At 40.9% G+C, this 25362-nt stretch overlaps 4 protein-coding genes across 5 annotated transcripts; 1 reads left to right on the forward strand and 3 right to left on the reverse strand.

Annotated features, from left to right (window-relative positions):
* Window positions 1-616: 616 nt before the first annotated feature.
* On the reverse strand, window positions 617-14659 carry LOC115625684 (serine/threonine-protein kinase GA29083). Its single transcript, XM_030520820.1, has 7 exons — window positions 14525-14659; window positions 13840-14082; window positions 2987-3695; window positions 1697-2717; window positions 1481-1626; window positions 1191-1340; window positions 617-1132 (listed from the first exon to the last, which is right to left on the reverse strand). Exons 3-7 carry the CDS (start codon window positions 3692-3694, stop codon window positions 848-850), a joined length of 2310 nt encoding a protein of 769 aa, XP_030376680.1. The 5' UTR covers window position 3695; window positions 13840-14082; window positions 14525-14659; the 3' UTR covers window positions 617-847.
* Window positions 14660-15124: 465 nt separating this feature from the next.
* On the reverse strand, window positions 15125-20654 carry LOC115625836 (sarcolemmal membrane-associated protein). 2 transcript variants are annotated; one of them, XM_030521035.1, is made up of 4 exons: window positions 20550-20654; window positions 17497-19070; window positions 16340-17014; window positions 15125-16283 (listed from the first exon to the last, which is right to left on the reverse strand). In XM_030521035.1, exons 2-4 carry the CDS (start codon window positions 19066-19068, stop codon window positions 15372-15374), a joined length of 3159 nt encoding a protein of 1052 aa, XP_030376895.1. In that variant the 5' UTR covers window positions 19069-19070; window positions 20550-20654; the 3' UTR covers window positions 15125-15371. The 2 variants fall into 2 exon arrangements, with proteins under 2 accessions (XP_030376895.1, XP_030376896.1); XM_030521036.1 differs by lacking the exon at window positions 20550-20654 and having other exon boundaries at window positions 17497-19141.
* Window positions 20655-20932: 278 nt separating this feature from the next.
* LOC115626209 (protein-associating with the carboxyl-terminal domain of ezrin) lies at window positions 20933-25208 on the forward strand. Its single transcript, XM_030521498.1, has 3 exons — window positions 20933-20996; window positions 22560-22789; window positions 22983-25208. The coding sequence occupies exons 2-3, from the start codon at window positions 22577-22579 to the stop codon at window positions 24936-24938; spliced, it is 2169 nt and encodes a 722-aa protein (XP_030377358.1). The 5' UTR covers window positions 20933-20996; window positions 22560-22576; the 3' UTR covers window positions 24939-25208.
* Window positions 20998-22469, reverse strand: LOC115626210 (splicing factor 45). The gene is made up of 3 exons (XM_030521499.1): window positions 22254-22469; window positions 21170-22190; window positions 20998-21111 (listed from the first exon to the last, which is right to left on the reverse strand). The coding sequence occupies exons 1-3, from the start codon at window positions 22380-22382 to the stop codon at window positions 21017-21019; spliced, it is 1245 nt and encodes a 414-aa protein (XP_030377359.1). The 5' UTR covers window positions 22383-22469; the 3' UTR covers window positions 20998-21016.
* Window positions 25209-25362: the final 154 nt, after the last annotated feature.

A 25362-nucleotide genomic window follows, 5' to 3' on the forward strand; every position in this document is an offset into this window, starting at 1 on the left:
ATCCGAACGCAGAGCAAATAAAAACTGGAGCAAACAATCCTGAATTATATAGACCCTCCAAATAATGATACAATATGATTCATATAAAAAACGTAAAAGCAAAGACACAAGTAATCCCTAGATTATTAAGTGGTAGCATATTGTGTTGCTTCTTCCCTTCATGATCAATGATTGAAGGCCACATCCCATACTACGGCACGGTTAGCTTGGATAACGAAACTGGAATTACAGCGAACCCTTCTATTTATTATGACCATTCCTTCCATAGTGTGCCTTCATTTAATCTGAAACTATTACAATGGGGAATCTTTTTTACCCTCAACACAAAATACAATATATATTTTCAGTATATATTTCTAAATTTTTATATTGGTTTTCCATATAAATGCGCTTAATTATTGTTGTTTTTCTTCTTGTTGGTATTAGATCTTCATTACAAGTGTATGCAAACATATAAAAATAAAATATAATAGCAGTACAAATAGCTCGAATGTTTAGGTAACAACACAAGAAAATATACACAACATATTTTTATTCCGTAATTTAACTTAAAATACTAATTAAAAACGCTCTAAAAATACCAATATAATATACGTCTAAAAATATACGCGTTAAATTAATACATCGTGTAGCGAACCGTAAACGGTTTGGAAATTGGAATTTATATTAACTGTAGCAAGTTATTTTTGCGTGCGCTTTGTTGGTTTTGTTATATAATGCGCCAGTACGTACATATGCATTTGGTATATAAATAAATTAAGTCCTATATTAATAGCGCTAATTACATAATAAAAAACATACTAGACGACGGCGTTGTACTTTAAACGCCCCAAACAGCAACGATTATTCATCTGCTGAAGTCGCCACAGCACCCATTGTCATCGTTACCCATGGTCCAATAATGGTCCAGTATGTCCTCGCTGGTAAAGCGCACGTCTGGATCCGATTGCAGCATGTTAGCGATTAGATCGCGCACACCCTCTCCAATATCAGACCAGTATGGATCTGGAAACTCGTAAACGCCTGATATAATAGCATCAAACAGTGGTTCCTGCTGATTGTTTTGAGACACAAATGGCGGAAAACCACAGAGCAGTATGTACAATATAATGCCAGCTGCCCAGACATCGATCTGGACGGATTAAATCATTTAAATATCAATTTATACGAACTATATTTTGAAAAGTTACCTTTAACCCATAGCCGACATCTAGTAGTATTTCGGGCGCCACATAGGTAGGTGTACCACACACGGCTAGCAGCGGTTCGGTGACTTCACAAGCCAGCCCGAAATCAGCCAGCTTGAGTTCAATGACATTTCCAAACTCATCTAGTTCGACCTGCAAGAGAACGCGAGAAATTAATAATTACACAGATGAAAAAAATTTATTGGAATGTATTAATAGTAAATGTACTTATCACAAATATTATATTTCTGGCTTAAAAAATAGCTTCAGGCAGGGTATATTAGCTTGCTTACCAAAAGATTTTCGGGTTTGATGTCCCTATGAACAATGCCCATGGAATGTAGATAAGACATCGCCGAGCCCAGGTGTCGCATCATAATGCGCGACTGGCTCTCCGAGAAGCGTGTGACCTGAGTAATAGCATCGAACAGATCACCACCTGTAGGAATATTATAGATTAGGCATTGGTTTCATATTTTGAAGGTCGACTTCTTCATCGTGCTACTCACCACTCACATACTCGAGCACCAGGTACATATTCTCCTGCTGATCGACGTCCATGATGAGTGATATGATATGGGGATGCTGAAGTTTCTTCATCACACGCACCTCGGCATCTATATAGTGCTCCTTGCCCTTGCACTTGCTCTTATCAATAATCTTGAGCGCGTACGGCACGCCCGTCTGCCTCTCTTTAATCTTCAGCACAATAGCAAAGTTGCCATCCCCAATGATCGGCCCTAACAAGTAGTTGTCGCGTATGGCCACTGGAAGCTGCCAGGGTTCGACACCAGTGCTGTTAAGTAGAGCCGCTTCTTCGTCGTTGATCGCTGGCGGATTGTCAGTTGGCTGCCCAGGGTCTGGGGCATTTGGCGCTGACGGATAAACCTTTTTGCTTTTCACCGGCATCTTTGGCTTGGGGCCTTTGCAGGTGGTGCCAGCTGTACGCAGTGTCTTTCGTATCGCATTGATGGCGCGTTGCTCGTCTGGCTCTAGCTTGAAGTCCTCGATGTTGTTAACTCTTTCGGTTCCATAGGCAAAAAACACATCTTCCGGTCCAAAAAAGTCGGCCAATTGCGCCACAGTGGCACCCGACAGAGTAAACACCTTTCGTACATAGCCAGTGTCCAGTTTCACCACCTGAGTAATGGCGGTTAATACATGCTCGAAGCTGGGACTGTTCCGTTTATTTAGGAGCAAGCGCATAATGCGACGTGGTTTGGTGCCGTTCCGGATGAGTGTGACAATGCGGGGATGAACGACGCTGTCACGTGAACTGAAGCGCGAGCTGTTCAAAGGGCTGCTGTTTGTTCCGGCTGCTGGTGCCGGTGCACTGCTGGCCATGGCTCCGTTCTTGAGGGGCGATGCTGGACGCTGCATTTTCGAAATGCGCTGGTTGGCGCGATTATTAGCCAAAGTCAGGTTTGCCAATGGCTGTGAAGTGGTGTTGTATTCGACCTTTTTGAAATTCTCGTTATTGCAGGAACATACGTAGCTTTGGCCATCTTCTAGCTCGTCCAAAGCGGCAATCTGAGGCAAATAAAAACATCGGTTAGTTGCTGGTTTCAAAAGGGTGGATAATAATTATGTTTAATAAATTTTGCTACGAAATAATATGCTACACTCGCAAGAAAACCACCAAAAAGTATCTGATCCGAATTTTCTTGGGAGATTACTAATTAACAAAGATTATTTGATCTTTTACGAATTTGAATACAACAAACAATTAACAATAAACTCTCAATAATTTATATAAACTATTATATATATTTCAATTGATAAATTCGAAGGACACTCACCCTTTTGCCACACATATTGTATATGGTACGAACGGCGCCTGGTATTTTAACATTCTCCTCCAACATTTTCGTCAAATGCTCGTAGAGACTTTCGAAGGAGCGATATCTTTCGTTGGAAACAGGAATGGTAATGCCTGGATAGAAACGATCACCGTTACGATAAAATTTGATGCGGTGTGCCTTTCGCGTCGGTGTACGACTGCTAGAGATGCGCTTCTTAACATTCGGCAACCCGGTCACAAGTACCGTCGTCGATACACCATGGCCACCACCATTTGTCGTTGTCGCCGATGTGCTTACTGTATTGGTGCTTGTCGTAGGCGGCGCTGATGTGGTCGAGGAAGCGCCGCTGAGCGATCCATTCGATTTTCCAACGCTGCCGCTGGTGTGAGAGCCATTTAGATCGAGCAACTCGTGGAAATCCTTCTCCAGTTCTGAGTTGGAGCTTGCTGGACTTGCGCAGGGACTGTGATTGCTTTTCGTGGTCGCCGTCTCAGCTTCCGTCGCCTCCAACGTATTGTTGGTTAACTGTTGCTTGTTCAGAGTTTCGATAAGCGCTGCCTCCACGGATGCAGTCGGGGACGGGGAATGAGACTGATCCTTCTTCTTTTTGGGTGTGGATGAGCTGGCGTTCGTTGAGTTTGCTGCCTGAAGTGCAGAAATCAATGAGGAGTTGCTGTGCAGACTGTTAACTGTATGAACTTCCATGCTGCGAAGTATAGGGAGTGTAGGATCACCAATTAGTAAAATTCCGTTTGCCATTTGGGTGGAGACCATTTTTAGTTTTAACTGCAGCGACTTGCAGCTTTGCTTTTGCCTGTCGCCTTTTTCTTAGTATCGCAATTTCTGCTCTGTTTCTATAATTGCCTATATTGGCTGTGAATCAAGTTTTTTCTTTTTTTAAAACGTTTTTCTTTGTGTTTATAAAAATATATATATTTTTTTCTCGACTAACTGATTTGCTCAGCCGACGTTTCACTCTCAACTCAACTTTCAAAACCAGTTTTTCAGCACGCCTAGATGCTCACGCTCAGTCTTTCTGTGACTCGCTTGCTACTATGGCTAGAAAGCATCTCTCAGATACGGCCACAAATGCCAGCTATAATTGAGCTAATTTACGTAAATTATTTACTGCAAATATTTCTTTTTTTGCAACAGCGGCCATAGCTCCGCTCAGTGCGCTAGATTCCCATGTTGACCCAACTGAATTACCGTTTTTTACCGTAAGCTCGCACTGACGCAGGCAGCGCCATGCTGATGACGCCATTCTGTCGCTCGTTAAGCGGCACACCCGTGTGACGGCGTGTCCTATTTTAGCACAGGAGCACCCGGCCTTACCTCCTTACGACTTCAACGGGCAGACGGACAGACAGACAGTCAGAAATACCAAAAGAAAAACAAACAATTTGCCTAGTTTCCCAGGCCTAAGAGCGATCAATAAAGCGCGCTTTATTGAGGGCAAGGGTTTTATGAATTTGTCATGAGATGTGCCAAACACAACTAAGTAACTCTCTAAGGTCATATATTGTCATAGCAGTCTACGCTAATTCCGACCTATTTACATACATATATGAATATATTGACAGATTTTTTGTCCCCTGAACCCGAATGAAAAGGGGCGTACTAGAAAATCTTAGGCATAAGGAGTATAGTAATTAGTATGTTTGAACCATAGGTGGAGTCGAATGTATGTAACACACAAAAGAAGGCGTGGCAAACCCCCAAAGTATATAAATTCTTGATCAGTATGACAAGACGCGCCGATAAAACGATGTCCGTATGTTCATCTGTATGAACTCAAGGATTTCAGAAAGCATAAGAGCTAGAAAATCTAAACTTGGTATCCAGATTCCCCTAAATCTTAGACAATTCAAGTTTGTTGTTTTTTTTTTCAGATTCACCCCGCACGCCCTCTATTGGTGATTTTTCAATAATAAAGAAATAAAAATGTATGAACCTGCATATGAGCATATGATCATTTATAGATACATATGTACATATATATACATACATATATACTTGTTTAATAAATATATATATATAATTGTAAAGACGGGCAAGATCTGCTAGTCGTGCAAAACAATGAAATTCAATTTATTGGCCTACAATTCCGCACATTACTGAAATTCGTGAAGCACTTTGAATAAAATTCCAAATCGTAAGTATGTATGCAAATGTATATAACTATGGCCAGCATAACGACATCGACGCAGCCCGTCTGCAGTACATAACAGACAGTTCAATGAGTCAGCCGGTTCAGTGTCCCCCGCACCTCTGCCCAACCAATCCCATCATCGGCAGTCGGCCGCACGTTATGTCAGCTTGAGTCTCAGCCTGCTTGTTATTTTTATTTTTGATGAAGCATTCGCTTACGATTTTATTTTTCATCATTTTATTTCTACAGGCACGTTTCAGTTAGCCATTGTCAGTGTGTGTATGCCTGTTTTTACTTTTTATAGTGCCTTTTGTTTTATAAGACGCTTGTCTTCGTCTGTCTATTCATCTGTTTGCCAGGCCCCAGCCATGCCCCTATGCCAGCCCCTGGTACTTTCCCACTGTCGCTGCCATGCAACCATCTATCTAGGCATAAGCTTGATCGACACTCTGTCTGTTCGCGTGCTAGCCTATAAATTGTTATTAAAGATGACTGTTTGTGTGTGTTGCTGAGGCATGTTGCCGCAACAAACGTACATAGGTGTGCGTGTGCATGTGTGAGTGAATGTGGGGAACACTGTAAAGTCCACTGCCTTTCGCTTTAATTGAAATTTATGTCTTAAGTTATGACTCCATTACCTTATTACGGCAGCTTTGAGCACGTTATAAAGCACAAAGCAATGCTGGTTATAGCCACGTTAGCAACACGTTTGAGTCATGCTTATGACAGCGGCACACACACACACCTATCACCCCAGTGTCTGATAGTCTGTAGCGCCACCTACATCAACACTAGCTTCCAATTTTCCTCCCCTTGCCCCTTTACCCAGCCCTGAGTAGAAAAAGTAATTAACTTAATTACTGCAGCGGCACCGCCTTAAACTATTCTGTTTTTATATTTCTTTTTTCACATTTTATTGCTGCTTCTGCCAAGCCCAAAGACGTCGAAGAAGTCAAGAGCGCGTGCCGCGAAGAAAAATGTTGCCCGGCACTTGAAATCTGCAACCGCCTAGCCTAATTACCATTTAAAGTTTGCTGCCAAGTGGGTCAAAGTTTTAGTTGCAGAGTGGTTGCTAGCGAGTGCATTAGCGATGCATGTTGCAGCCACATTTGCCGTTAGCACTGTCTGCCAACTGTTTCTGTCGAGCATGACATTTGGCATTTTGTTTGCCTCCTCCTCGCAACATGTGCCTTCGCGTTGCGTGGCGGCTTCGTTGCTCACAGCGATGACATCAAAAATCCATTTGACCTTTTTTCTGTGCTCTTTTGGGTAAAAAATCGAAAAGTAGGCCCAAATCGAAGCTACATGCCCTTTTAAATATATCTTTCTCTTATCGTATCCTTCACGGAAGTTAAAGGGTTTATTATTTTGATTTATTCCAGCTTATTAATATATGTATGTAGTAATTAAAATTAAGTTTCCAAAAATTAAATTGTGGTAATACAAGATCGAAAGGTTCTAGCCGCATCCGATAATTATTCATAACAAACACTTTCAAATAATGTGAGCAAAAACAAATTAAATTGGATTGGAAATACGTATATATTTACGTCAAACTAAAAATCAATAGGCGATAGCTCATGTGCCGGCACAGGAAGGAAACGTGCGTTGGCGTGGTGCCGTTGTTGGTATTATCTCTCTCTCTCTCTCTCTCTCTCTCTTTCGTTAATGGGTTGTTAGCCGGTTAGCTACGCACACAGACGTTAACAACGCAAACAACAACACGACATCAACGTACATAAATGGAAATTGCATTCACAATTGAATTTCGCTTGCGAAAAAAAGCAAATACAAACATAGGTTTGTGCGCCTTACTTGTATATTCACCTTTACTGCGAGCTGTTATGAGCACATGCTCCAAAAACGGTATTCTTCGCTGGCAAATAGTAGGAGTGGGTGAAGAGGGAGAGGTGTGGTGTGGTGTGGTGTCTGGCTATTGAACAGGTGCGCCCGGTGCGTCGTCGGCTATTGCTCCCAAAAAGACACAGCTAAACATAAAATTGATGGCATATCTTGCGATCATAAAAGTTGTTTATTAAGATTTGCACGCACTCAAGCGTCAAATTAATGGGTATATGGTGGAGGTGCCAGTAGAGATAGTTTGAAAATGAAAACATCACGAATTAATGCACGCGCTTTTCTTCAACGACATATTAATCAATATGGGGTGCCTGTCTTAAAAGTAAAACCAACGAAAAGACACAAAATCACAAAAAGAAAAAACAGAAACCGGTAAAATAGACAGAGCGCTGTTCCATTGAAAGCACAAGCTGAGGTGGACTGGGGATTGGGCAATACTCTGGTAGTGGTGGTCAGGTAATTTTAATGAAAATTGCAAAAGTCATAAAAATATAAGAAAGCTGGTGGGGTGGAAAAGTTAAGGTCGGGTGCCTCGACTTGGGCTTACTCTGTACATATGTGTAGAATAATTATATAAATTTAAAAAAAAGAACACAGTCTCTCAGATCTAGGTGCTCACACGGGCAAACTGAATCGACTTGTCTTGTCATTCTGATCAAGAATATATGTACTTTATGGGGCCTGCTATGCTTCCTTCTGGCTGTTACAGTTTTCAGTTTGCCTAAAACATAATATACTTGTATAGTACTATTCAGGTACAGAGTATAAAAACAATAAAGAAAATTGTAATAAAAACTCACACAAAGAACAATTTTGTCGATTATCTGTAGCTCTTATAGTCTCTAAACGGACAGACAAACAGACATGGCTAAACCGACTCATCATGCTGATCAAGAATACATATATCTAATTTTTGGGTCAGCCACGCCTCTTCTTGCCATTTTTTACACAAACCTTATATACACTTGCATATTTCATGTACAGGGTATAATACAAACTTTATAAAAACACTCGCATGATTTCTTTTGGTTCGGTAAAGCCGTCGCAAACGTGTTTGGCGTGTTGATTAGGCCATCAAAGAGCTGAGAGCAATGTAGCAGCCATCTTTGGTTGCCCTTGGCAGAGAAAATACGCCCAGGGGAACTGCTTGATATTGAAGAATGGGGGCCCAGACAGTTGCTGGCTCTTGAGGGCTCATCTGGGTTGTTGCCGGCAGCCAGGCAATGTGTTCAAGTTGCTGTGCTGGCAATGCCACTCCAGAAGTTCGGGTGGAAAATGCGGAACTGCTTGGAGCGCAAATAAAACGAAAATGGCGGAAGCATCCCACAAAAGACAATGAATACGTACAATAAACATTTAGCTGCAATGCACACTTATTGTCTGAGCACTCCAAACTAGAGATGGGAGCGGCTCCCATTTCATAGGCTCAACTAACCAACCCAGACACTTCAGCACAAATCGTAACAGTTGTATATGCCTATTCCTAAAAATTATTCGTAACCTATGCTTATAGTACGCTAATCGGAATAGGAAAAGGAAAAATGGTCGCATTTTTACTTTCCTCTATTTTCCATCCAGTTTCATGAATGGTAGATTGAAACGATGTAATGTTAAAAAATATTAATAAAAACAATATAGATGATAATTGTTTAAGAATATAAATAAAAATGATATGGATATTTGTTTACAAATATAAATTAATCGATGCCACATTTAGAATGTTCTCATTTGTAATGAATAATCTCTTTCGGGCTTATTTTTGTCTGACTTCTTCAATGTCTTTATGGTTGTATGTTCGAGCACAGGCCTCCGATATGTCGACGCTCACCCCTTCTAGTACAATCTCCACAGCCAGCCGCCCCACAATGTCAAGATTTATGGATGTCGTCGTCGTTGCCGTTGTCTTTTGCTTGTGCAATTTAAACGAAAAAAAAAAAAACGCCAGACATTGAAACAACCCCGCTCAACTCAGCTGCGTGGCAAAGCCGGCCATGGGTTAACAGCTATAAAACGAATGCGAAATAAAAAATAAATAAATGCCAACAAAAACAATGCCTCACTAGTAGCCACTAGCTGGCTTTCTAAAGCAAACACCTGACGTTTCGCGTATCACACAAAAAGTAAAAGTTCAACTTGTCTGCGACAGCGGTGGTGTCATGAACCGCCCATTTGAGCAACTTGCAACGTGATGCATAATGTCCTTGAACTTTCTGTTGTTGTTGGTGCTTTTCTTACCGCGTTTGCAAGACATTGGCTTGAGATGACTAAGTTCCTACTTCTTAAATCAAAACAATAAAACAATCTCATAAAGTCTATTAGATATAGTATATATACTTTGTAGGGTCTGCCACGCCTCCTTCTGCCCACAAACCTTCTACATTTCATGTACAGAGTATAAAAAATTACGCAATAGTGAACTTTTATGAAAACCTGTTCCCTGGTTTACTCGAACGTGATAGCATTTTAGAAATATAAACAGAATAATACTTAATGAATCGCCTGGACCAAAGTAAAATAGTAAACAATAAACCGGCTCATCTAACTCAGTTTAGTAAAGTACCTTGAAATGTTTAATTAGCAGCAGTTCTTTTACTTTTAGGGGAGTTTTCGTGAACAAATTGTGTGCGTCATACAGAAATATGTAAATATAGGTCCAACCCCTTAAACAAATGCCTATTTACCATGCATAAAAGTGTCGTGCAACAAAGCTATGTGCTGATTACTTAGTTGACCTATTAAACAAATAAAAATCGATTGCCGCAACTAGAGAGTCCTCCGACATTTGATTTCCGGTCTAATTCATTAGCAGGCGCCACGCGCCAACCCCAAGGTCATTGAATGCCATATAAAAAAACTAAATGGCAACAATAACACATAATTGTTTGCTAGCTAGCCAAACTATGCTCCGTTTCTCATTTCGCTGTGACTTTTTTCGATTAAATACTGACATGCACCTAGTTGAAGTACAAGTTGATCAATTATTGATTTTAGCATTGAGCGATAAGCTTTAGATAGTCTGTAGTTTAATAATAGTATCAAAAAAGAGTCAGTGAGCGGTTGAGTACGAGATACTTCCCTGCAGCTCAGATGGTAATCGCTCCTCCCTGAGCGAGAACTGCGACGCTAAAACTCAAAAACAAAACTCTCTAAAAAGTAACCACGGCTGGCAACACCCTGATTCCAACTTCAATAGTAGTTCCAGAAAATACAAAAATAAGAAAATAAGACAGAAATTATATGAATAATGGGTTTGGTGGCTCATTTCAACGTACGCATACGGTGGAAGTCATTTGGTAAACAAAGGTGGCTAACAAATCCCTGTCAGAGGTTTTAGACAGATCTTATAGAAAATCCATGTTTGCATACATATGTCCAAACATGTTGTATACATATGTATACTATCTACATATGTATATATGTTTTTTGTATGTGCATTTTCAAATTTGCCTGCTTTCGACGTTCGTTTTGTTTTTATCAGCAACAGAAAATAACAAACAAAGGCTACTAAGATGGGCTTGGCTGGAGGGCGACTGGAGATAATAAACATTTTTTATTAAACATGTATATGTATGTGCATGTGTATATGTGTATGCTGAGCTTGAAGGGGCAGGCAATACACCCAGTGGCTCACCTAATTAACATGCACGGCTACATTCTGCGCACTTTCTTCTTGGCTGCGGCAAAAAAAAATTAAAACAAAAAACTTTCTATACTTAATGAAAATGCATATAAAATATGTGTAGAAACTAAATGAAATTGCTAAATCAAATATGCGCCGACAGCTACGTAAATATTCAGGTAGCCAACCATTTTCACTTTTTATTTGTACTTAAATCAGCAAATAAAACAATTTACTCAATCAAGGTGTTATCTCACACAATGAAAGCTAACTGGTATTCATTATTGAGCTACCACTGTACTCCAGAACACACACAAATCGCGTTCATGTATTCGCAGAGTAGAGTTCATTGAAATTTGAATCGGTGCTTTCGGCGTTTCTTTTTGTTTTAATACATAAGTACATATGCATGTGTATTCGTATGTGTCTTTGTGTATGTGAAACCTAAAAGGGAGCGTCACAATGGCCCACCATTTGCCGTCAAAAGAATCAATGCAAACTCACACTCTTTCTCAGTGTTTGTTCTTTTACTTGCTGTTCGTTGTTGTATTCCTCTTGTAGCGAGTATTCTGTTTAGTGCATTTCTCAAGTACCGCCAAGCTAAGCGTTTTGCCAGATTACAATACCAAATGGGGTTTAAAGAGTAAAAGGGCATTGAACGGCTGGTCAGTGGCATTACTTAATCCCAAGACTTAAGTTGCAATGCCCTTCACAGACGACTTCATTTTCAAAACATTTGTTAAGAAAAGCGATACCCAGGATTAGTTTATAAGTACTATACCTCTTTTATTGATTAAGTTCCCATTTAAGAATTCAATTCGATGTACTCGCGATGCAGGAATATTGCAATAGTTCTGATTTAAAATGTATATAGGCCCCCCATTTTAATATTTTAAAATTACTTACAGTATGCTATTAAAAAAAGGGATCGAATAGTTGCTACGAATAATATAGTTTTAACTAATCAGATTTTGAAATATAATGAAACATATTCACAAAATTGTTAATGACAACCTTAGATTTCTGTTAATCTGTTCAGAACTATGCAACCATTTATTTAAGTATTAATTAATTTAATTTAATTTAATTAATTTTGTCCTCTAGCAGAATCGTCACTGTAGTTCATTTTTTTTAATGATTTTAAAGAGGCTCCCACACACGCGCATAACCATTTGCACGACTCTTTTTACACGTAATCGTAACTCGATCTTTTGCATGTCTACCCTGCCATAGTCATACTCATCGCCGTCACTGTCAGTCAGTATCAGCTGTTTCTACAAATAAACATTGCCATTTTCCAAGTATAATTTATTGTCAATTGTGCCAATTGAAGCCAAATATACACTTATGTATGTACATATGTATGAGCAACAAGTTTGCTTTGTAGCTGGCCACATTCAGTGATCAGTTGACACATGTTGCAGCAACATGTTCCTGATCGTCTGTGTTGTGTAGTGTTAGTGTGAGTCAGCGGCCTGACGTCACAGCAGAAAGAGCATGGGCGTTTATTTCAAATTCAGTTTTTGGCAACATTTTTGTTTTTTGTTTTGCTTTCTGCATATTTACTTCTGTGTACCTCAGCATTGTGTGTTTATAAACTCACTTGGCCAGATTTTATTGAGTGCTTTCGATTGAGATGGTTGCGTGGCATGTTGATTGCCAATTGGCGTATACTATATTTGTGCCATTTATCTCGCTGCTAACAATTTTCTGAATTAAGTGAAAGTATATAATGAAAAGTTTATTGGCCCATTCAGCCGGCAGCAAGTTTCTAAGGTGACCAGTGATAGAAAAGATTTTCGTTGACCTCCATTCTGATCAAGTTAAAGTCCATCAGCACATGAGTTGAGCTTTTATTTCGCACGAACACAGCGAAAGACAGAAATGCCGATAAGCAAGGAAGCCATAATGAATCACCATATTCACCAGCGGTTGGCCAACTCTCCAGAGACAAGAAATAGAAACTTTTTAGCAGCACAACGAAACGGAGTTAAATTTGTAATTAGAAGATAGGCGCGAGGCGAACGAACAAGCGAAACATAGAGAGACACAACAGATATCAGAATAAATATGGCTAAAAGAAAAGCGCGTGAAGGCGTCGAATGTTTACTTGCGATAAGTGGCAAAATATACATATATGGAATACTCGTTCACACAACCATATGAGTGTATGTATGTACATACACGCAGACATACGTACATGCTGCAAAGATAGCTTTAATAAATTAATTTATATTTGTCACAGTTGCGATTTTTATTCAAGGCAATATGAAGTCAGTTAATTCGGCAAACGTATAAATGGAAGTAGTGGCTGAGAAACGAACCAAATGAAGCGGCCAGTGATCGTGTATAGTGGTTGGCAGCAACATTACCAATTCATTGCGGGTTATCACAATTTCCTGCAGGCGATATGCTAATTAACACATATCTATGTATGTGCTTACAGATATGTGACTATCATTCGGCATGCGTACATATTTACAAGTGTATGTATGTATATACACCACCATTCTAACAGTATAAGCCAACATTTTAGCACGGTCTTCTGGGCTGCGTTTATCAGAGAACGCTTAAGGAGAAAACAAGTGGAAAAACGACTTTGTAATACTCTGTACCTATGTTTAGAATATTTTTATAAACTTCAAAGAAATAACAAAAAAAAAATCAAAATTTTTATTTAAAAAGCCAAAGCAGCAGCAACAACAGCTGCCGGTAGAGCTTGGATAGATTTTTCATTTATGGGTTTAACTTCCTTTGAAATTGGTTAATGGATGGAACTTGATAAGGTGATAAGCACTATCAAGAAGTAATTTAATCCAAAAAAAAAACCCCAAAAATTACAAGAGGTATGGAAAATCACTAAAAGCGGGAGAGTGGAATAAGGAGAAACATATTGAAATACTGCGTGTCTCTAGGTTTTATAGAGTCGGAGATCTAGATACTGACAGACAGGCAGGGCTAAATCGAATCGTCTTGACATGATAATAAAGAATATACATATGTATACCTTATGGGGTCTAACACGCCTCCTTCTGCATCTAACATTTTTTCACTTAGCACAAACTTAATATACTCTTGTACCTTACAAGTACAGAGTATAAAATTGCTTTATCTGTTTATGGCTATGTACATATGTATATGTTTTCTTATTGTTGGCAACATTGTGGGGCAATGTCAAGTGTGTGTGCGACAAGATTTACGTGCTTTTATGGAACTCACCTTTTGAACGTAAGTTAGGAAATCCGCTAAGCCAGCAAGGCAGTTTTAAACGTCGTTGTTTGGCTTTTGTGTTTCTCTGTATTTCTTCTTCTTCGCCACTATTGCGGGCAGATGTAGACAGCTGTATGCGGCTTATCGTTGTTTTTGTAGCTGTGTGGCCGTGTTGCCGATTTTTCTTAAAACTTTACATGAGAATACAATTTGAAATTTTTGTTGTTCGCCTTGGAAAGAAAACACAAATTGCTGAAGACATAACATAAAAATAAACACAATAAATCAGTAACACCACACATTATATAGAATTTTCTCATTCTTATTACAATAGGGTATGTCAAATATGAAAATATACAACATAAATGGGTTAACTTTTGTTGTTATTGGGCACGCGGAACGACGAATTGGGCGCAGCAGCGTTCTTTACAACTGTGCAATTATGTACATTATGTAGACGAAACAAAGACGAAAAAGCGCAAGCTTTACAAACCGAACTTGTATTTGTTCGCTTGCACCATTTGTATTTCACTTAATTTTTTCTTTTGCCTTTTACTCTTTTTACTTTGCTTGCGTTACGCGGAAACGTCACGCCCACTTCAAAGGAAAAGGGCTGTAAAATATTTTTTTCTGCAACAAAACTACAAATCTGCAATCGGCAGCAATTGTTGCTTATTTAGTAAATTGTGCACACCTAGCTCCCTATGGGCTGATCCGTAGGTATAATTAACTTAATTTAATTTAGTACAATTACAAAATGCCAAAAATGTATGGGAAAAACTACCGCAATAGCAACCATTCCACATAAACACCGACCACAAACTGAATTAGGGATGTGTATGATGCACTGTTGCTAGCGATATTTCGATATCAATCGTAGTGCTACCCAATTGCACAAACTGTCACCAGTCGACTTATGCTTAGCGCGATTTTAAGCTACTCCGAGGGTCAGTCAGTAAATAGGGGAAGGTAACTAAAAAAGATGAATTTTCTCATATTTGTCGGTTTTATTTATGGTGGCTTTAATTTATATTGCTTACAAATTATGAATCTTCGTTCATTTTTAATGTTAACAAAAATATAAGCAGGTCCGGGTATGCAGGGCAGAAATAAAGAATCAACTAATTATAAATACATACATAAATCAACATAATTGCAACTTAATGCTAACTTATTTTGCGGTAATCCCGCACTCCTTCCTTTTACTTTGTACAGTTCTTACACATGAAGCCATACGTGGTTTTCAAATTCAAACATAAATTTATACATATGTATTATATTTATAAACATAAGGTCGACTTTATCATATTTATTTAAATTAAACGGAGTTTGTTTATTATTATTATTTTTTCATTTAAATATGTTTTTTAATTCAAATTTACGACTAATAATTTTGCGCTCGAAAGAAATTGGAAACAAAGCAAAAGAAATTGAATAAAGCTCAATCAACACTATTCATATATGTAACTTCTGTGTAAGACGGCAGATACCACTTTCACTTTATCCTTCCATTGCTTAATGTCTTAGCATTTTAGGTACGGTTACAAGCGATTTAAAAGAAAATACACGATAGCCGCCAGTGCCATGCAGCCGAAGGGCAAAGCGCGGCATACTAACTGATAATTATGGGGTAATGGCTGTTGCTGCTGCTTCAAGCGAAGCTGTGAGATTTCGTTACGCAGCTGCAGATTGCTGCTTTCGGACTGCTCCAAACGCTCTTTGTAGACAATCAGTTCTTCTTCGCGCTCCACCTGCGCATTGTTCATGGAGGCCAAGTCCTCGGCTATTTCCTGCTCAAAGTTTTGAGCCTGATTGGCAATGTTCTCATAGCCGCTCTCCACACTCAGGCTGCTGCGGTCGGGCTTATCCGTCTCACCCTGCTTTTGTAACTGTTGCTTAAGATCATCCATTTGTTCCTGCAATGTAGTAATATCGCTAGTTAGCGTGGAAGTTTTCTGCTTATAGAATTCGCATTCAGCTTCGAGCATCTCTAGTGTCTGTTCCGGCAGCAAATCAACTGAACTTAAAAGCACTTCCTCGGAATTATGCGCAAGTGCCTCCTGTGTTTCCTCCGGCTTCTGATTCTGCATCTGCTCCAGAGGTTCCTCCTTTTCGTCAATACAACTACCATTTAATCTACCGTGCTTAGGCGAATTGTGCACAAATTCACTGCTGGCCGTTATATCTGTTATGGCCACATCACCATCGCTGTCGACGGGATTGCTGTTGTTGTTGCCGGCAATTGGTGAACTTGTGCCAGCACTAAGCTCACCCGGACTAAGCAGCGGTTCGTTTTCCTCGCCGCCGGAATCGGCATTGTTGAAAATGGCTTTTAGTATGTCGTGGCCACCCTCGCCTTTGTTGAGGTCAGAGTCCTTTAACCATTTCATGACTGTTGACTTGCGTACAACTTTATGCTTCAAATCGAATCCATCCTGTTTCGCTTTCTTACTCTGAAAACATCGATAGCATTGTGAAACAGTTTTTATGTAATTCGAAGCGTACGTACCTTCTTCTTTTTCACACTCTTTCGTGGTGTCAACGGCTCGCCGTTGCTTTCAGGGTTCTGATCCAGCTCTGCTTGCCCTTCCCGTTTCTCTTGGCTCAGTGCAAGCTCTAGCATGGCAGCTGCGACTTCAGCGCCCTCGTTAATATTGTCGTGGTCGTTGTTATCATCATCATTGTCGTCGTCTCCCTCATCATCATCGTCGTCATCGTCGTCATTATCGACCCCTACATCAGCAATAGCATCATCGAGTCGCTTCAGCGCCTGTTGCTCCTGCAATATATGTTCCCTGTCGTGCTCGCTCACGGTACGCTGTAATATGCTGACCTGTACACGCAGCTCCTCGGCCTCGCGTTCATTTGCTTCGAGCTGCTCCTTTAACTGCTGCAAATGCAATTCCTCCTGGGCTTTAGCCTCTTGTTGCTGACGCAACGACTCTTGCTTGTACTCCATATACTCCAGTTGCAGCTGCTCGAGGCGCGTATTGAAATCGTTTAGCGTCTGCTTAGAATTCAAAATTTGCGCGCGCAGTATGGTGCACTCATTTTCCGACGAGGCATAGGCCAGCTCCATCTTGGACAGCATTTGCATGGCATCGCAACGCTCCTGATAGACCTTGCGCAGGGCTTCTTTGGCAGTAAGTTGATACGACGTTTTGTCCTCAAGCATCTTAACAATCTTGAAAGCCAAGCAAAACATCCAAAAGTTAAAGAAAAATTAGGAGAGCTACGATGTTTGCAAGATTACACTTAAAAAGATATCATTTATAAGTTATTGTTTCCCTGCTAGATCTGAACCACTTATTTCTATTATAGACCTACGTTATCTTGTTATATAACGGTCAATACCTTCAATCTTTTCAAAACGTTCAATATCCAAAATGTTATTTACATAATTCGATTGGATTTCCAGAATGATGCTTATGGAATAATAATAATAATTTTTAAAGTTTCTATACGACAGTTATTATTTATGTTCATATAAAAATATCAGCAGTCATTGAGGAATTACCACTAACATCTTTAAAACTAATATTGAAACCAGAAACAGAAATTAATTAATTAATGAGTAGTGTGAATTTAAATATCAAATGTATAAAGATAAAGTATGCATATGTATGTATGTATAGGATCTTAAGAGAAGGCTGTTCCACTACTGACCTCATTTCGCAGGGCATTCTCGGGCACATTCTTCTCCATCATCTGCAGCTTTTTCTCCAGCAGATTGATTTTGTGCAGCAGCTGATCTTCAGTGATCATTGACTGCCAACACATGGCAGAATTCTTGCGTGTCGAGTCAAGGACATTCTGCAGGCTGCTCAGTTTGGCTTTAAGCATTTTCTCGCGCTGAGCCGCCTCCTGCATGAACGCATTAAGTCGCTGTATCTCATCAAAAGATATGCGATTAGGTCCAGCAAGCTGCACTTGCTCCTGATCTATTGAAATAGCCTCACGACCATCAGGCAAGAAAAGAGTAACGCGCGCAATGATACAGCCATGTACCTCCTGGCGCGAATTCTCTATGACCTCCACGCCAAATTTCACAGTATCCCCAAAGTGCAGTTCGGCCGGGTCGTTGCCCAACTTGTTGTCATTGATGAAAGTTCCATTGGAGGACTTGGTGTCCTTCACCCAGAAATGACCGTCCGGAGTGTACCAGAGCATGGCATGATTGCGCGATAGCACCTTGCAATCAAATATGGCATTGCCCTCGCTCGCCTTGCTCTTGGCTATCAGTCGGCCCACCTTGCACTCCTGATTAGGCATCAGGACAATGGTGCGCGTCTCGAACTTATGCGACTTGGGCTCGCAATGCAACACGATCTTCGCCTCGCCGTTTGTGTCAATGTCAATGCCGTTGTCCATTTCCCCAGGCGACGTTTGTGAGACGAGCAGCGTGCTGCAATTGCTAGCATTTATCACTTCCTGTAGCTGCAGTTGCTGCTGCTGTTGTTGTTGCTGCTGTTGTTGTTGATGTTGTTGCTGTTGTTGTAAGGCACCATTGTTCAGTCCAGTCAGGCCTAGTGAACTGAACAGATTGCTTGCCGGCGTTGCTGGAGTCGCACTTGTTGCTATAGTCGTAGCATTATTTGAGTTTATCACGGAATTAAGCGCAATTGGCAGTGCCTGCTGTGCGATTTGTTGTAATTGCTGCTGACGCGTCCCCAGACTTTGCAATGTATTTGTATTGGAATCGCACGGCGGTGTTATTTCACTCTGCGAATTGTTCTGCTCATTATATTCTTCCATGTTATTATTTTCTGCCTCTAAATTGGAGGATGGTATCGGCGTTGAGTTGCTGTTCATTTCTAAGCCTTCGATGTTATCAGTCTGCTCGCGGGTCTCGCTCTCGTGCTTCTCCCGCGCCGTTTTATCCATTGTATCATCGTCAGATTTTTTAACATCCATCATGTGTTTATTCTTGCTACTCTTGCCGTGGCCAGTGCGATGGCGTTTGCCTTCAGAAGTTGCGACTGTTGCTGATTGACCGCCTGTCGTTGTCGTTGTTGCTGCTACTGCTGCAGTTACCTCGTTTTGATTGTTACGATTGCTCGGACTATTTACCGCCGTATTCAACACCTGACCGGCGCTTGATTGCAAGGCGCCTCGTATAGCGTGAGCGGTCAGCGTGGTATCCAGAAGCGCCGGTGTTGTGCCCACGCTGTTCACATCCGTCGTGGACTTGTGCTCGTCATCCTTGTTATTCTGCCATTCGTTGCTCACCAAGACCATTACTGCACGCGCAAATGTAACGACAGGACAGAAAAGTGAAATTAGAGAATAAATCAAAGCTGAGTTTCAGTTACTTTTTTTTGTGACTAAACAAAACGACGAAATATAGACTTTTGACATTCGGCACTGAATTTTCAAAGCGTACCAGATGCAATTAATTTTCGGTATTTCGGCTATTGAAGTTTGTTCATTAAAAGCGTTTGCGGAATAAGTTTTTGAATAAATAATGCACTGTGAAATATTTAGAATGTTGAATAGCAGTTGACTACTGGATCTGGATCTGCCGCTGCGGCAGAAGAAATTGCCGTAAATAAACAAGAAACAATTGTATGTACAACAAAACATCAGTGCAAGCAAAATAATGTTATTGGATAAAAATAGATTTTTTTCAGAAATAATTGAACGGGCAGTTTATATGGATGTTTGTTTGTGGGAGAGTGTGCGTGTATTTATGTATACTTGTATGTATGATAGAAATACACGCCAGCAGGAAAGCATTCGGAAGGTATTCTACATGGGTGTCTACTGCTCCACATTTACTTTTATGAGTTGATAGAAAATACATTTAAATTCACATACATGTCTATGTATGCTATTGGTATTGGGTAACAGTGCAGTAGTCACTCCATATTAGTTTACAAGTGCGTGCAATTGTGCGGGAAAACAACAACACAACCCTTTGCTGGTTGTCCATGCCCCTTACCTTGCCCATGCACATATGTGTGTATTTTTAATTTATACAAACATACGATATGTAAATACGCAATGCAAAAGCTTAGCTACTTGGCTGCCACCGCCACTGATAGTTGCTGTTGTTGCCGACACTTCTGATGTTGTCGTTGATGTTGTTGCATTCGGTGCACTGCGCTGGGTGTGCGGCAGTGGGAGTGTCTCACAAATGCATACGTGTATGTGTGTGAATAATATAAAAGTTTTGTTGATTGGCATGGAGCGCGCCCAGCACACACAAATATGATCAACAGTGTTCCGTCTGTTTCATCCACTGCAACTACAAATATATGCGTATGTACATACATACATATGTAAGTATGTTTTTCTGTTTATAAATCTCTACTTATGCAGAAAATAATTTCGGTCATTCGCACGAGTTCCACTTTTACATACTTTAAATGTAGAAAGAAGACGGTGGGAGCGGGGCGGATTGTGATGACGAGGGCTGAGGTTGCTGCCGTTAACTGAGGAGTACGATTCGTTGTAAAGGCGACGCTCACTATTTTTATGTACAATGTAAATGTGTATGTACTTGTGTTTGCAGTGGTTTCACGTTTGATCCATTAATTAACTTTGTTCAACTTTGCCTAATTGAATTTAATTATAATGGGCATGGGCTGTCGCGTCAACATTGCACATAATTTTTACCGTTTTATTTGTTTGTTAACTGTTCCTCTACGAACTTTTTCGCACCCCACGACAACGCAACTGGCAATGTAAACACGAGACACTCTGCGATGTGCACTTACCTTGGTTTTATGCTTTCATCTGTTTTACAACGCAGCTGAATGAATGGTATGATAATATATTTTTCGTTGAATGCTTCTTGTCTCAATATTTCTTCGATTAATTGTCTTTGCATTCGTTTGGCGTACTAGACACGTTACGACTCGATATTGTACGCTATGAAAAACAGTACGAAACGGTGACGTAAAACAAAACGGCTGATATGTGTTGAAAATATGGTATCGAGTTATTTTATCCGGTATATGTACATATTTATAAATATTGAAAACGTATAAATTATGAAAGAAGCTTATTTTAATCAAATGAAATATTCCTAAATTGTCGATTAATAGTGTATATAAGCCCTTTATTTCAGAGTTGCCGTACACCAGCGCCACCTACCCACATTGGCGGTGAATTAAAAACTCACTCAGCTGTTCCCTTGTTTGTTGACAAAAATAAAACCAAAAGTAACGTTGTAGGCTTGTATTTAGTTTAATTGCAAACGCTTAAATTTATCAAAATTATAAAAACCAGCTCGCACTTGGCGTCCACCGAAAAACCTCCCGTTCAAGTCCACAACAGCTAGGAAACAATAATGATTTCAATTACAAAATTACTCAATGTACATAACAAAGCATACCTTTTATGGCGCTCTCAATACGCTTGAATTCGACAAAGATTTTGACGGCATCCTCGGGCGCCGTTCCGAAGGCTTCGTGTATTATGACGCTGTTCACTTCACCGTACTTTTGATTGCATTCATCCTTCACCTCAGGCTCCAATTCTTCGTCGACGTCTCCAGGACCAACCATGTTACGCAACAGTACAACTTTGCTGGGATCCTTCATTATCTCAGTTATAGTGGGCTCAGATTCGTTGACTGCAGCTGGCAGTGGCGGTGGTGGCATAACAGAAGCTGAGTGAACTGGACTTGAAACTGCTGGTGTATTTGAGAACGCCAATGGCGGTGAAGATGGTGCGACAGGCGGCGGTAGAAACGCGTCCTTTTCATGTATTATGCGACCTCCTCGCTTTGAGGTTTTTTCTACTTGTAATGCTACCGACATACCTTGCTCAGATTTACCCAAACCCTGGCCATCTTTAAAGCCATATTTGGCCATGATTTTTGCTGCAACTGAGCTGGCCGAATACGGGATAGTTACATTCGATGAACCATCACCATTGTCTATGGATATCTCTTGTAATGAGGGGGGCGGTGCAATTGCTGCGCCCCCACCCTTATTTGCAACAGATCCCGGAGGTGGGGGACTGTATTTGTCCTCGTCATTCTGTCGCTGCCCAAAACCACTTAGTTTCATGGGTGGCGAATTATCATGATTATGCGTATTGCGTCCGCTGCGGTTTCGTTTGCGATCTCGCTCCTCCCGGTTTCCACCACTACCACTGCTAGTTGTGCGACTTTTCTCAACGCTCTTCGACTTCTCCTTTAACTTCTCGTACTCATTGGGCCACTGTGGATCATACTCATCGACAAAGTCCCAGTCATCCTTTTTCGCATTTTCAAGCACAACTAATGGCAAAGCTTTGCCTGTAATAATGGGTTTGGTAGCAGTAGCCATTACAACGGGCGTTGGCAGATAGGGGTTTGCCTCTGTATCCATGTTGCGTTTGGCACGCAAGTTAACCACAGGCGTCATCAGCTATGCAAAATAAAATACTAGTATTATTATTGAACCTTCGCGAGATCAGTAACCAAATATCACCGGTTTCTTAATCTGTTCCTTTGCCTTGGTCTTGACTGCCAGTTGCGTTTGCAGCATTTTTATGCCCGAAGACCAACCATCAATTTGGCTTGTGCGTGGTTTTGTGTCTATGTCATCGTACAAGTCCATTTTCGGGTTATTTTCAAATTATTTTTAATTTTACTTAATTTCCCGTCCAAACAAAACAATATTTTTCTCTTCTCTTTCTGCTTCTATCCACTCTACCATTCTCAGTGTCGCTGAAGAATTCACCTTAACACAATGAATGGCACTTTCATTTACTCTGAATTGCTCTTTTTCATTCAGATTTGGTTATTAGTACAATGGGCAATGAAGGTAGTAAATTAAAAGGCTTAATAATTGAGAAAAATGCTGTCGAAGTGAATGATTTCTGGGCACTACATGATGCAGAGTCCCCCACAACAAGCAACGAAGACGGCCGGCAGCTGCTTTCCATTTTTCAAGGCGAGCCCGGGCCTAGTGAAATAAAGGGTCAATTATGGAAACAAGGAGGACCAATAGATCGAGCAATAAGAGTGAGTATGGGGAGCATCGGATCACTATATAATATAGAATGTCACTATAACGCTCTGATAAAAGAGTCTTTTACAATAGCCAAGTATTTTCCGGAATGTAAGCCAAATTATTGGTGTTGTTAGAAAAAGCTATTCCCAAATGTAACATTCATAGCCTTAAATTATACTTTTATATATTTTTAATTTGTTGCAGAACCTCATGATCTATCGGCATCCATACATACTCAAATACGTTGCAACATGGGTGCAGTCGGGCCAGAAACATCTTGCCACGGAACGAGTACGACCCCTCTCCAATGTGCTCGCACAGCAGAGTGACATACAAATTTGCCTGGGGTTGCGTACAATACTCTGCAGTCTTATCTTTCTGATTGAGAAGGCGATGGCGCGTCATCTGAACATTTGTAACCAATCGGTGTATGTCACAGACAACGGCAGCTGGCGCTTGGGCGGCTTCGAGTACGTTTGGAAGGCAAAAGAGGTGAACGAACAACTGCTGGATTTTGCACAACCCTTTCGCTATCAGCCGGCCATCGATGAGAGAAATAAGGAACAGTTGGAGGCTTTTGAGCAATTTGCATTTGCCACTCTCTGTGAGCAAATACTTGAGAAATGCAGCAAGCGTAATGAGGACGAAGGCGGTGGAGATGCGAACACACCCACCACACCACATGTGCAGGAATTTCGCGCCTACTGTAGCACACACTTAAAACACAGCAACACGGAACTACGGCCCAAACTGTCGGCGGTGCTGCTACATCCATATTTCAACCATGAATTCGTACTCATACATTCCTTTCTCTTTGAGCTGCCGCTTAAGTCTGTTCAGGAACGTCAGCAGTTCTTCACCACCCTCATCGATCGTCTGCGCTGCTTTGACGAGCAAGTGGTTGCATCTCAGCTTGCAAGTGATTTGCTTTCCCGCATGGTTCTGCTTGATCCAACTGCTCAGAATTGCGTCACAACCTACGTGCTCAGTACAAAAACGGAAAACGGAACGGCCGCCCTTTTTTCGCAACAGACCTATGTGCAATATGTGCTACCGCACATTCTGAAAATGTTTCGCCTGCGCGATGCCCAAATACGTCTAATCCTTCTGGAATACTTTATGGAATACGTAAGGTTGCTGAGTGACGAGCAACTACAGAGAGAAATACTGCCACATTTACTGATGGGTATGAACGACACGAACGATGTACTGGTGTCGAAGACGCTGCACTCGCTAGCCGACCTAGTGCCCATTCTCGGAGCTGCCACTGTACTGGGCGGGAAACGTAGTCGTTTCTTTTCGGATGGCCGTCCCCATGCGGCAGTATCCACAGAGAGTAATGCCGACTGGGTGGAGCCGCGTTCCATTACACCCGTAATGAACGGCAGCGCAGGCGATGGAGATGAGTATATGGTGTCCGGCAGCCCATTGCCAGCTGAAAACGCCACTCCATTGTCCATGCAATTGCGTCTTAGTCCGGATGGGGGTGAGGATGACAAAAGCATAGGCAACATTACTGACGCTCTCTCGAGTAGACCTCTTGAGAATAGCACAGATAGCAGTATCAGCAGTCATACCCACAGCAGCAGCGTTACCCACGAACAAACGCTGGTGGATGATGACGCTTGGTCTGATTGGGATACAAATGACGAGTTGCAGCGCCTTCATGTTAAGCGTTTGGACGATAACGACACCGATGACGCCCCCACTGCCATCCACAATGCTGAAGAGATGGCACTAAGTAATCTAGAAACCAATAGTAGCGCCTCTTCGCATGCCACACAAACAACACAGCAATCTCTTACCGATTCCTATCGCACAGCTTGCTCCACGATGTCCACAGCTAATTCACATACGTCCAAAGTGCCGGTGAAGAAGGTTATTGATGATTTAAGCGCGCTGGACATACAGGTGCAGCCCAAGACAGCAACGGGCAATCAGGATACAACGGAGTTTGATTTTTTCAAGGACATGGAACCAGTCATTGAGGCAAAGTCACAGTCCAGCGAACAGGAGATTGTACAAATTAATGTCAATCGCTTTGCAGCCGATACGACTGCCACAAACGGTTTAGATTTGGATGCAGAGGCAGATCAAGGCTGGGGCATGGATGACGATGATGTTGTTTGGGGCGAGGACACTGCAGAAAACGCTACTTAGTTGTAATTCTCATTTAAAAGTTATAGTTTCTTATGAGTGCTTAAGTTAGAATCATGTATGTGAGAGAAGATGAGTGTATGTGTGTTTGTGCCTGCGTCCAAGAATTTTGAAACTAGTTTGTAGTCGGCAGTTTGTAGAGCAATCATCTGAAATTCAACGTTAACCCAAACTGTATAATTAAAAATCAAAATTGTCAAGAGCCACGTGTAATTATATGTATGTATATTTTTTATGCATTTTTCAAGAATTAAATGTTTCATCTTTACCGCATGCACTTTGTTAAAACTATTTTTGTAAAATTGTTAAATGTTCGTTTTGTTTTCTGTAGCAAAAATGCTATATTTACGCAAAAACATTCTAAAATGCATTTGTTTATATTAAATATTTTGTTCATTTTTTGTTTCTCATTTTCTTTATCAATTTA

This window comes from Scaptodrosophila lebanonensis, unplaced genomic scaffold (genome assembly GCF_003285725.1).
Source record: "Scaptodrosophila lebanonensis strain 11010-0011.00,11010-0021.00 unplaced genomic scaffold, SlebRS2 tig00000080-arrow-pilon, whole genome shotgun sequence".
Classification (NCBI taxonomy): Eukaryota; Metazoa; Arthropoda; class Insecta; order Diptera; family Drosophilidae; genus Scaptodrosophila; species Scaptodrosophila lebanonensis.

Coding starts and splice junctions, on each gene's coding strand:
- LOC115625836 (XM_030521035.1), bottom strand. CDS start 19,068: ATGGTCTTGGTGAGCAACGAATGGCAGAATAACAAGGATGACGAGCAC. Junction 17,015..17,496: donor AGAATGCCCTGCGAAATGAG/GTCAGTAGTGGA, acceptor TTGGCTTTCAAG/ATTGTTAAGATGCTTGAGGA. Junction 16,284..16,339: donor AGAGTGTGAAAAAGAAGAAG/GTACGTACGCTT, acceptor CGATGTTTTCAG/AGTAAGAAAGCGAAACAGGA.
- LOC115626210 (XM_030521499.1), bottom strand. CDS start 22,382: ATGGACTTGTACGATGACATAGACACAAAACCACGCACAAGCCAAATT. Junction 22,191..22,253: donor AGGAACAGATTAAGAAACCG/GTGATATTTGGT, acceptor TATTTTGCATAG/CTGATGACGCCTGTGGTTAA. Junction 21,112..21,169: donor TATTGAGAGCGCCATAAAAG/GTATGCTTTGTT, acceptor ATTGTTTCCTAG/CTGTTGTGGACTTGAACGGG.
- LOC115626209 (XM_030521498.1), top strand. CDS start 22,577: ATGGGCAATGAAGGTAGTAAATTAAAAGGCTTAATAATTGAGAAAAAT. Junction 22,790..22,982: donor CAATAGATCGAGCAATAAGA/GTGAGTATGGGG, acceptor AATTTGTTGCAG/AACCTCATGATCTATCGGCA.
- LOC115625684 (XM_030520820.1), bottom strand. CDS start 3,694: ATGGAAGTTCATACAGTTAACAGTCTGCACAGCAACTCCTCATTGATT. Junction 2,718..2,986: donor ACAATATGTGTGGCAAAAGG/GTGAGTGTCCTT, acceptor TATTTGCCTCAG/ATTGCCGCTTTGGACGAGCT. Junction 1,133..1,190: donor ATGTCGGCTATGGGTTAAAG/GTAACTTTTCAA, acceptor TAATCCGTCCAG/ATCGATGTCTGGGCAGCTGG.